Here is a 12,879-nt window from a genome sequence, read left to right as displayed (position 1 = left end):
CCTTCCCCTCCGCACCCAAACACCCCCGCCTCAAAACTTTTCTAAAAAATAAATAAACAGATGTAATAGATCCATTGAAGAACAAGTGGATAATTTTTTATGCATTTAATATACCCTTTTTAGCCAGTAAATTAAAATGCCGATTAATTTAACAATTAAAAACTTCTCGGACGACGTCATCCAATTAATGAAAGCAAAATGTCACTTCATTTGAAATTGTCAACCGGACCGCGATCTCCAGAAAATGACAATGCCAATGTTTTCCCAACAGTGCGCATTATTTTGAAGAAAAAATAAAAACCCGAACCAACCATAATATCAATCCCCTTGAGCTTCATACCGTTGACCAATTAAAACGGCGAAGTGTCGGCGCCCCGAGGCGTCATAAAATCCATTAAAAGAAGAGGGAAAGAATAATCACACAGGCATTATCCCCTCACTATAATGCCTCGTTATACCCTATAAAAGGTGCAAAAGTTACCCACTAGGTAACAGGAATGCGCAACGATGCAAAAAGACGGAGGGGTGGAGGATGAGATAGGGAGAAAGAGGGTGAGACATACAGACAGAAAGAGAAGAGAGAAAGAGAGAGAGAGAGGGAGTGCGTCGATCTCCGGAGGAGTGTGAGGCGTCGGATCGGACGGTCGCGGATGGTGAGACACCACGTGGGTATCCCCGGCGTGAGATAACGGTGTTCGGTAACCGCGTCAGAGTCCGCTGCTAGCGGTACTTCCACCACCAGTCCGTTACTTGACCGACAGATCCGCTAAAGCGCACCGCATGTTTTCTGCGGGAATATCTCTCTTTCTCTCTCTCTCTCTGTCTCTCCTTTTCTCTCCCTCTCTCTCTGAATCTCTCGTTCCTGCACTTTTCGCCCCCATTGGAGTTACTCCCCTCTCACTTGTGCACAAGCGCATCGTGCGCATCGTGATACCTCAGCTGTTGTACGACGGGGATTTTAAATAGACGATTAACCGCACGATAGCATTAATCAAATTTATTCCAGAATTATGTGGGATACTTGGGTGATGCATCGAGAATATAAATCAAGAGTTAAGGAGGACGGATTTTATATTTAATGGGGGTTAATTGGAGGGCTCTTGTTGCAACTGGAGAGGAACTTTGTAACTGTTATAGTGTGTGGAGGGGGATGCAGACAGAGTGGGATTTTTTGGTATGAAATTATTTGGAAATTGATGAGGTTTTGATTGGTCAAAATGTTCTTAAAAATTGGGAGAGGGGGTGGTAAATCTCATTCTGAGGAATCATGAGGCATTTGATAACTGTAAGTCTGCTTAGTTGTGGTGGGGGGGGGGAAGGATACAGAAAGAGAGGAAATGGCTTATGAAATGATTTAGTTTCATTTCATGATCGTTTAATTGGCCGAAATGACCTTGAAAATTATGTAATTCCCCTTTAGCTACTAATTAGATGAATTATTCATATTGTCTGTCTTCAATATATGCTCATTTACACGATAGTAAAAATGAATGATTCCTCCATCTCAGGAATCACAATTTCCGCTGGTTTATCTCTTTCACGGATTATCGAAGTGAAGTGGAATGAGAATAATTTCTCAATTACGAGTATAAATTCCGGATGAAAAATCAAAGTCATCACACAAACTATTAATCATTTTTCTCAGGTAATCTCTTCAACGGGTCTTCAAGTTAAAAGAGAAAATAATTCGATTATGACGAGCATGAAATTCTAGTAAGATTACCGTAGTCATCAATTCATGTTCATTCATGAAATACTTAATCTATAACTAACGGAATATTCGCCAGCGAAAGATTTAATTTAGGAGAACGTTTGGAGTGATCGCCAGAAGTTTACGAGTATTTTATTTTAAATAATTTATAGGTGAAGAAAATTGTAGGCCTTCAATCAATTTATGGAAACTATTTAAGACATGAAGAGAAATTTCTAAATGTCAAAATTTTGGATATGGGAAATTTTATCCCTTTTTTTCTCACACGGTGGATTGTGATTAACTCCACTCCCAAGATACGTCCTAGTGTATCGATCCAAATTTAATCTCTACAGAGACTAAATCCTTTTAAAAGTATCAATCAATCCCTAGTCACACTAAAATTAAATATTCCGGTGGCGAATTTTTGGCTGTCATCATATTAACGAGGGAATACCTGTTCCCGTAATCGGTGGTGACGCGAGTTGTGAGCTGGTGATGTCAGACGGTTGACTCGGTGCACTCTGGGATTGACTCTGTTGCGTTGATTGTTGTTGCGCGGCTGGTTGTGAAGTTGATTGTTGCTGCTGAGGACTACTGCCCCCCTCATTAGCGCTAGGGCTACCCGCACTCTCTGCCATCGTAACGTCGCACAATATTTAACGAAAAAAAAAAAAATAGTCTGACCACGTCGGGGCTTTAACCCCTTAACCCCATCCCAACGCTCTCCGAATAATCTTAACTCTAAATCCCGATTGTTCTCGCTTCGAGCAAACGTTTAGATATTATTAGAATATTTTCCTACGATTGATTGATTAATTGATTGATTAATTGATGAAGTAATTATCTATGTACAAATTGACTAAATCAACCCCTCGAAATGATTGCGCTTTCAATTGTCTCATCAGGTAAATTCTGATACTCTCGACTAGTTGGTTTGAGCTTCTTTGATATTTTCTCACTAAACAATAAACTCGTCTAACAATATTGCTGCTAGCGATACGCCCCTCAGCGTGTCGTTAATGTATATCGATTCTACTCGCGTCGGGTGCTTGATATTTACGTGCACTAAATGACTCGTACGATCTCACTGGAAGACCGCCGAGTATACACGATCTCGGGGCCATGGCACCGAGAGTCTCTCTGTTTACACGTTTAATGTTGTTGTCGAGGAGACCGTTATGAATTTTCTGTTGAAGAAAGAAAAAGAGAATATTTCACATCTCTGTCAATCCATCGAATTTTTGTATCACCGTTTCACAGAGAAATTAACTAAGAACGATTTTTCCTGTTTGTAATCACAATGGAATTTTAAATTTAGATCGTAAAAAAACCGTTTGTTTAACTCCACAAATCATTTATAGAATCAATTCTATGGGTATAAATGTTTATCAATTATATTTTCGAAAAAATGTTTATTGAGAAATATTTATTTATTATGGACAGTGATTAATGACCGTCACAAATTCTTGGAATATCACCGCAGGCCTCATCATGGAATTTTTTACCTTCATTCACGTTTCAAATTAATAAACAAATGGATCAAAGATTAATGGAAAATATTGTTCTTAATCTCAGAATTATTTCTCTGTGAATTGTCTTCCCCAAGTCACCCATTCAGTCATCAAATTTATTAACATCTGGAACTGTTCGTTCTGTTTCATTATCACTAGCATTCAATGGTCTGTTCCCTCCGAGTGTCCAAAGATAACTCAAAACAAATAAAAGAATTATGGTTTGCCAATGGTTATAGGATTTTAGCGTCATGCGCCTTGAAACGGTAGTGCATGGAAACAACGACTCGGTGGTGAGAAAAGACCGGGGTAGAGAGTCAATAGGTCAGTGGGGCTTGTCTGTCCTCAGGTATTGCAACTGAAGATGAAAAAAAAACCTGACGACACGATACGTCGCACGTTATCCCCTCCCCAATAAAATAGCATCCGTGAACTTGGTGATGGTTAGAAACCTGGGAAATTCATGAACTGTTATTTAACTCGTAGTAACAGACACATCACCGTTATATCTTCCCATAATGCCATTGGTTTCACCTCTCCATGACTCTTTAACCTCAAATTACCGTCAGCATTATCCGCTGTTTATAAATTTTCGTACCGAAGCGGTAAAACAATTCAAGTTTATTTAGTCCGCGGTCGAGGTCTTCGTGGAACACAGCCTAAACTAACGGAAATAAAAAAAAAAAATTCGCGATTGAATTGCCAGGGAATTTTTCTTGAATGACAGTTCCACCGCGACTTCGAGAGATTCATTAAATGTCCACATTGTCAATGTAAATTTCACTAGGGATTCCACCTCAAATCCTTCTACAAAAAAGGCCTGACGATAACTGGGCAACAGTCACAATCGATTTGCACGATTTTATCGTTTTGCTACCGAACTGACACTTCTGAGAATTTTTTTCATGTGGAAATTCCATCGAAACACCAACAATTTACATTTTTACGAAAAAATCAATGGCAAACCCTGAATTCAATAGCAAAGCCGTGAAACTACTGAGCACTATCCCACCCTTGGTCAAGTTTTTGCAAAATTTCTTCAAACCCGAGACAGAATTTTCGCCATAACCTCTTTGACAGCTCTCCAACTTTCGACTTTCACAGAATACCTTCTAACGCGAGGGAAAAAATAATATTTTCCTCATGACCTTCTTAGCAGCCCCTAATTCCCTCTACAAAAAATAATTTACCAAAATTATTTAACTACCCTAACATTACCAGATATTTCCAGAGCTCCATGCGCTATTCTAAATCACCTTGAATTATTAAATTTAGTCGCGGTTTCGTATTTATCCATTATTGACCACCGGTTCCCGTTAATTTCCAAACTGCGGGTTTCCCAGTTATCGACGTATTTACGTTTAATTGACAGATTATCCATCGGTTTGTTTATCCCGGGGCATTAATTTTCCCGACAGGGCGCGTCGGTCGGGAAAATCATGTAGCGCCACCCTCGCTGCGCCCGCGGGGCTCACCTTGTTTTTCCACCCAGGGAACAAAGCTCCTCTCTCTTTCTTTCTACGAAAAAAAAAAGAAAAAAAAATTGCGCAGTTGCTGGCAACTCATTAATTAATCAACGAAGCCTTCAACATGATTGGAGTATAACGAGAGACAAGCACAGGGAATGAAATTGACGATTGAAGAATGAGAAGAGAATCGTTGGACACTCGAAGTCAAATAGTTGACAATCGATCGTGGGCACTTATGAGAGCCCCCCCGAGGTCAACTACGCTCGATTCCTCCTGACCGAATGACTCGGGGAAACGAAGCACGTGTGGACGCTTTGCCTACCGCACACCCGTGAACATATCTAATTGCGTCAATCACATGATCATTACTGTAATTACTGCTGATGAACAATAACATTGTTACATATTTTTATGTGTTCACGAGTGCACTTGGGCGATTAATTTTTCATCACCTCACCACTTGTCCCAAGGTTGATTGGCTATCAACAAAATACAATGGCACACAACGATTGTTTAACAATTGTTGAAATATATAAAGCGCGATTAACCGAGCGGTGATTGTATAATTCACAGCACTAGTTCAGATCACTGTGAGTCCTTTCCCAGGACTCAAACAGGGGGAAAAAAAAAAAAAATAACACAAGACCTCGGAAACACGTCACCAATGGCTTCCGTAGGGGCTGCACCTCAAGTCGTACAACTTAACACTTGTTTTTTGTTTCTTCTGTAGCTGTTGTCAACCCACAAGAGTGATACTTTTTTATTTTAATGACACAAAAATACCACCGACGACGCGCCTCTCGTCGTCCACACACACGGGGAAAACGCACGGCCAGGCGGAACTGACGTTTCGTCATGAGGAGGGGTTGTGCACTTGCGGGGTAGTACGTATTTAGAAGGGGTGAGTTTTCGGGAAAATTCCGGTAGATGGCAGATTGGGACATTGAGCTGAATAGGGGGTTGAGATCGGTGGATTGATGGAGAAGGACGGATTACACTTGTGGGCTATCGGCGTATTTTCCTGCTGGGAAAATTTAAAGAGAGAAAATTTATATGAGGTATTTTTGGATATTGTAAAAGTAGGATTCTCTTTATAATAAATTTGGCAATGAAAAATTAATATTGTTTTTAATTAATTAGTTTTTTTAAATACGGAATTTTCGCAAGTTCAATATTTTGTAAAAAAAAATTTTATGCATTTATTCATGAAATTGACTGATGGTCCGATGAATTAACGAAGCAGTTACTTGTGTTGAATTTATTTTCAGTTTGTAACTGGTATTTTGCAGTTTATTTAATTTTAGCTGGGATGAAGTTTAATTGGATTGGATTTTCATTTGCTTTCAACTTATTTTTGAGGTTTATTTTCAATTTTAATTGGAGAAGTTTCGAGGTGCCCTTTGAGTTTGTTGGAAATACTTTAACCTTGCCACAATGTTATCAGTAAATTGCTTCGAATAAAATTCAAAATGTTAAACTCCTTCATTATTGACAAATCAAATTAACAAGCGCCTTTAATTTTCGAAATTTTAATGACTCCATTTCATTTTATTTTTTAACTTCTTCAATAATCATTTATTCATTTGATGTTGCTTCAGTTACATCGTGAATTTAATTGGAGACCACTCGAACTTCCCCTTTGAGTTAGTTGAAATTACTCTACACTTGCGATAATTTAATAAGGAAATTTCCCTTACCAAATTAAAAGTATGAAACTGATTAATTAATTCCGAATGATTTGATAAAAACTACATCGATATTTGTAAAAATCGATGCAACCGCAATACTTCCCCCTTTACACCTCCTATTTTTTCTTGTTAATTTTCTGTTGTATCATTTAAAATACGAAATTGTTAATTAATTTTAATTGGGCCCTTTAAATTTGTTCTCCAACTACTCAAGGGCGCGTGTAACCATATAACACTCCAATTTTCTGGAATGCCCTCAAATATAACCCACCACCTCCTCAGTCTTTCATAACACACGCTCTCCCGAACAGGGAGGGACTCCAGGCAGTACTCGAGTACCTCGAGGTACATAGATATGCAATGGATAAGTAGGGCATGATGAGTCGATACAGGAGAAGTAGGTAGAGCCGGAGAGTCTCCAAGGTGGAAAGTGAGAGTGCTTCGAGGGAGTCTTCTCGCCAATGCCCTGTGCTCTTACGTGTATTTGACCTCCTCAGAACACAATTCACTTATTTCGGTGATAATCACCTGCGATAATTGCTACTCCCTCCCACCCCCACCTTTCGACAAATTAAAAAAATCTTGTTGGCGACAAATAGACAGTAATAATTAAGAATAAAATTTAATGAAAATGTTCCTCAACGATAAATCAACGGTAAAGTCAAATAATTCCCGGAATAAATTCAATTATTCTAATGAGTAACTGAGAACTCATTGATTTTCACCGGAATGAACGAATACCCGTGAGCAAGCGCAGTATCAGCTCCCGAGCCAAATGTCCCGATGACGTAGTGAAAACTGCATATAGGGAATAAGTGTAAACCATCCTTGGGGAAGGCTGTTGGTGTCATGCGCAATGGGGGTAGGTTTGCCGCTTGAGCTGGCACCCCTTCGATCCAGGAGGGAGTGAGAGACCATCGGTTTAGCTCTATAGCCCCGGCAGAGCCGAGTGAGCACATCGGGCTAGGGTGGAAAAAGCTCGCGCGCAGCACGAGGCGCCACGAAGAGGTGAATTCGTTCAAAAATACGAGCTTTTGTCGATTAAACAGATATGCGCAGGCGTATCACTGTGGCTGACGCGATCGTGGCTCTTCTACTCCCGGTAATATTCGAATTACGGGGAGTGGTAGATTTTTAGTAATTCAGGAGGGAAAAACGCTTGTACTAAATCATCTTTTGCTGAAAATTACGGAATTTTTCCGAAACGGACTGAATTGTCTGTCAAAAAATATGATGACCTCGCTTACACGGAGGGAAATTTTCATAAACATCATACGGATATGATGATGATTATGGACTGGTGGAGTACATGTAATATAAAATCAATTACCGCCGTAGAAACCTAGTCTGCATCCATCAATCCTACCGTTACTAATTATGTAATCAATAATTGCCCGGAATTGAGTCATTTTACGATAGAATGTCGAAAGTCAGTTTTCCTAGGCTATTTCCCACCGCCAGAAAATGTCTCCAGACATAATTAAATTGCATAATCAAGATAAATGTCCTATAAATTTATTTTCCATTGATTTTTTTTTTCAATTAAAAAAAATCTATTGAAAGTAGTAAAAAAATCACGATAGTGTCGGCGGATAGATTTCCCCAGCATTGGGACAAGTTGATTTATGTTTATTCAAACAAAAAATCAACAGATCACTCGAGACTTGTTTATTACATTGAATATTATGAATTTCCAAGAATTAATTTTTCATAGCAATTCCCTCGCGCTATTTTTCCCCGCGAAATTTTCAGTCCACTCACTAGAATTTCTATGAACCGACAATTCTAAAAAAATCAATAAACTATGAATTCCATTCCAATGACTCCATAAGAATTCCCATAAATAAAAAAATTCCAAATCCCCTGGAATGTCCCATGAAGTTAAAAAATCCCATTCATTTCCCCGCACCATCAAGTTCAACGTTTCTCTCATCAAAAATTACCCGCCGTCGTAACTTCACCATAAAATTTCAATTTCCTCCTGACAATCCACCTAAAACCCTTAATTCCCCGAAGCATCACCCGCCGTAATAAATCACGACAAACAAACTCCTGAACTACCGAAGAATGTCATCTAACTGACAGTCGTCCCCACCGAATGCACCCAAAGAAGAACTAGAGATTAATAAGAAACCTTGGTCAGAGCTCAACGAGTTCGGTGAAATGCACCACCAAGTCCGACCTAACGGGTACCTCTCCTCCTCATCACACAACATCAATTCTCTAACGCGACTGGACTTTCTCCAGGAACGGTATTATTCCCACTCACAGTGACACCAGTGAATATGAATCCAGCGATACCTGAGACATATCCAAGATTCAGAGTGAAAATAAAACCTACTGACAATGAAAAACTACAACAAAACAAATATTCTCGTATAATCAATGGCTATCGTCAGTTGTATACAATCCGTTATATGTATCGACTATACTTTCCCGCCTTATTCCTCAATACCGGTAAAATTCACTCCTCGTCTACCCATGAATTCCGCATTATATTATCCCTCGATACGATATATACAAGCGTGGTTCAACTCCCCTTCGTCTTCGTCTTCTTGGGCAACGTGTACTTCAGGAAAACGGTACTTCTAACTGTACAACCAAAGTCGCATAACGATGCAGTACAGGAGAGGCTAATGGTGGGGGATGTTTACGTATATTTTATCGCACAAATTTTCAAACGTGCAACAGAGACACGTGCTACTGAGGCTGTAATAATTTTACAGTCAATTATCAGAGAGAACGCTGGAGAATATTCTTATCAGTGATCTCAAGTTTTTTTACTGCTGTGAGAGATTGTTTCGGATTCTATCTGTGAATCTCTCGTTGAAAGGCATTCAACACTGAGTATCCGCTTTGTTGCGACTATAAAAAGAAAATGGGTGGATTGAGGAATTTGGAGAATCAGGAATTAAGGGGCCGGAGACGATTTTTTTTTCATATAAAATTTTTGGAAAGCAAGAGCTTATTTCTGTAGGTTGACAATGAATGCTCGTGTGTAGAGGGTCGATGTGCAGAATAGCATTATATACTTCAAATATATTTTCAGAAAAAACAACTTTACGCATTGGTAATTTAATTACAAATCTCTGTACCTATCAACACGTTAATTTATTTATTAAATTCCCCGATAACAAAATTGATGAGCAGCCCACGCACTCCTGTGATTATTCACTTCTCGAATAAAGTTTCAAAACTGAAGTGCACTGGGGTGCAATAAATCGAGTGAACATTATAAAAAAAATTCAATTCATGAACGTTAACCTAATGCCAAGAGTACTCCCCCCTAACATGCGTACGAGAGATCACGTAATATAGGCTCGTCGGCGAATGTACCGCAAGACGTGCATTACGTCACTGGTGTTCCTGTTTCATACGAACGGTTATACGAACGAAGCAGAGAAAAAGAGGAGGAAACGATGGAGAGAGAGAGAAAGATATCCTCGGAAGAAAGAAGATGAAAAATAATGCAGTAGCCTGACAAAGAAACTAAAACCCGACTAACTGATGAAAGAGTACGATGTATCCGAAGAAGGGAAAGGCAGGGCGGTATGTGTGTGTGTATGTGTGCGTATATACTGCAGCGTTGAGGATGCGCTCGTTGAGTTTAGTTGGCTATATAACACAAAGTGTCCAGTGGAAAAAGCCTCTGGGTCAGCTGGTCGAAGCCGGGTTCGATCACCTCTTACTGTCAACAAACGTCTCCCATTAGTTTTATTGAGAAAACTTGTTTGAAAAACATTCCGAGAAAATTCTCAATGCACTGGACATTTCCGGGACGAAGTTCTGATAAGTCTGATAACGGAAAAATGTATGAAGGAAAAACATCACTATCTTCTTCGGTTTGCGTGACGGTTATCATAGATTATTTTCAAGTAGAATAAAAATTGTTTTTCCTTCCGAATGGACGCACTACAATTCTGAAATTTTTTTAATTTTCTCCTTTTGATTTGAAATAATATAGAATCGTGGGAAACGTGATGATGCGCAGCTTCAGGACTAGGAGAAGAGTGCTGGCCTAACCCGAAGATCGGCCCAAAGTGGCAGCTGATTGTACTGATACTGGCACGAAAAATGGGCCCAATGCGTGATCGAATCTGGGATAATAATACCGGATCAATAAGGCCTTTTACCGTCTGACGATATATTTTTTCCAAAATTCAGAATCAACCCTGACCCTAATAGTGATTGCAATAAACAGTTGAGGGTGTCCTGGCACTCTATTTTTTCATTGAATAAAAAAAACTTCTTCATCCCTCCCTCAACCACTTCAGATTGACAAGAAACTAGATTTTAATTGCTATCAGGCCCAACCATTGAAAACTATTAATTCCTTTTTTAATATTCCGTCGATGGTGGACACGCCATTGACCTAGACAACCTGAATCAAGAATCACTGAATAGTGAACCGCACATTAGTCGCGAAAATAAAAATCCAGACGCTCCTTTCTAGCCTATTAAAAAATCGCCCATGTGCCTGACGGGAGCAACTTTCCACCCTTGTGGCTGATCATACAATATTAAAACCCCGTACTTTCCCACTATTCATCAAGGGCTCTCTAAACTGAGCGGTCCAGTTCCTTCAACTCTCCGTCACAAAAAAAATTCCTGCATGCAAATGATTAACTAATGTTGCGAAATAATTCACATTCATGAGATAATTGTTAATGGAAAAAAGGGAAAAATTTCACAAAATGTCTTGGCACACATTATCCTCCCGATTAGTCAATTTTCACGAGACAGCAGAGATAAATTCACCATTGGTTTCGTAATTTTTACCACGATATAGTAGAAAAAACCTACAAATGAATTTCTCTCTCCAATTACTTGACTTGTTTGGTAATTTTTCACCGATTTTATCCTTCGCATACATACGACGTGAGTGGACTGTCAGTTCCGTTCGCAAGCAATTTATCGGATAAATCCGTGATACCCACATGATAACAAAAATCATCCTGAAGATATAAATAATTTCTTCAAAACCGCCCTCCCACTCTCCTACAAATTTACGTGTATTCTATCGCATTTATATCTTCAAACCACAATTTATAGAAAGAGTTATCGCGTCGAGAGTTGTAAGTTGCGCTGGACGGTTGCGCGCGATAATACATAGCGGTAAATCGTTGCATGTGGGCCAGTGTATGGCCAGAGGATCCTCCAGTGCACGAGAATGCACGTGAATTGAAAGGAGAGGAAAAAAAAAATATTTTATAGTAGATATGCATAATATCAGTGGTTGCTCGCTTATTACTTCCATAGCGTCGATGTGTATCAGAGGCCTACGAAGCGCTTTGTGCCCCCTTGGATTAACGTCCGGGTTCAGTGCCAGATCGGCCTGGGTAAATATAAGCGTCTGTACAGAATGGACTTACGCCCTATGCCGTCTTTGCGTGTCTCACTCATCTCTGGCAGTAATGCGCATAACGCGAGTTGCGTGATGAATCTAATATCTTGATTTCATGGCTACTCGCCCATTTGTGCATTTTGACACGTGTTATTTTTTTCACGTTTTATGGTTAACTTTTTTATTTCGAATAACATTTTTTACTTTGCATTATCACTCGTCTCTTCCGATGAATTCATAAGATACGATGGGACTCCTGACGGAAATGATATTTTTTTTAATTGTGTTGATGAATTATGTGAAGGGAGTATTTATTTTTTTTTAACTGAGACTAAATTATTATTTTTGCGAAATTTCTAATTTTGCGGGAGTTAAAAACTATCCTGTCTTCATAGAAACTGTAATTTTGTCAATTATATCGAGTTTGAGAACCGAACAGCCGAAATTTGTCCTCGAAAATTCACTTTAAAATTTTATCACACGACTATTTGACTATCAGAATTATATTTCGTTAGTTGTTGGATGATAAACTAAAAATTTCCTGAACCTTTTGGATTTTTTCTCCTCAATTCAGATAACAATTCGGGAAATTGATTTTCCATTGTGAATCACGCAAATTGTTCTCCAATTTTCACTGAATATATCTGTTCATGAATCCGTATATCGTCTATATTGCCCTCTTTCTCGACAATTATTTCCAAAAGTCCGTTCAACGGTACTTCTGATACATTTAATTGGCTGAGATGGTGAGTGATGAATGAAAATAAAATAGATGTACATAGTGTTGAGTCTGTACAGGACAATGGGATATACCTGAGTGCGATAAATCCATTGGGATTGTTTGAGTTGTGCTGTGAGTACAGTTACCTCGAGTCGTGTGCGGTGAAGGGCATGTTTTGTTACGAGTTGAGGAGGTTTATTCCACCTCGTTATCGTAGCGCCCACCCCAGAGGAATATTCAAGATAGGGGTGGAGACGAAGGGGGCGACAATTCAAGGAGAATAATGGCATCTGATAAATGCTTCAGTAACAATTGAATTTCCTTCATATCGCCAGCGAATTTATTGCAACACATCTCTATCTATTTATTTTCTTTTTTATAAAAACCTTTAGTAGCCGGGGGTAATATAATGCTAGGATCATTTTGCGGTGTGAGCCGATTGTTTCCGTCTCG

General features: G+C 39.2%; 1 protein-coding gene across 4 annotated transcripts in view; it reads right to left on the bottom strand.

The window, feature by feature from the left end:
* The window catches only part of LOC135162084 (probable nuclear hormone receptor HR3), a 104,921-nt gene that overhangs the window by 80,133 nt on the left and 11,909 nt on the right, over positions 1 to 12,879 (bottom strand). The window contains exons 1-2 of one of the 4 annotated variants that reach the window (XM_064120203.1): positions 5,126 to 5,523; positions 2,148 to 2,880 (exon numbers count right to left, since the gene is read on the bottom strand). The exons of 1 other annotated variant lie outside the window; for it this stretch is intronic. In XM_064120203.1, coding sequence (XP_063976273.1) covers positions 2,148 to 2,331 — 184 coding nt within the window. In that variant the 5' untranslated portion in view covers positions 2,332 to 2,880; positions 5,126 to 5,523. Of the gene's footprint in view, positions 1 to 2,147; positions 2,881 to 5,125; positions 5,524 to 12,879 lie in introns of those variants that run through there. 2 more of the 4 variants (XM_064120204.1, XM_064120215.1) reach the window with 2 other exon arrangements.

This window comes from Diachasmimorpha longicaudata, chromosome 5, assembly GCF_034640455.1.
Source record: "Diachasmimorpha longicaudata isolate KC_UGA_2023 chromosome 5, iyDiaLong2, whole genome shotgun sequence".
In the NCBI taxonomy this organism is placed as follows: domain Eukaryota; kingdom Metazoa; phylum Arthropoda; class Insecta; order Hymenoptera; family Braconidae; genus Diachasmimorpha; species Diachasmimorpha longicaudata.
The sequence above is the reverse complement of the archived record's forward strand: the minus strand, read 5'-3'. Positions and strand labels throughout refer to the sequence as shown.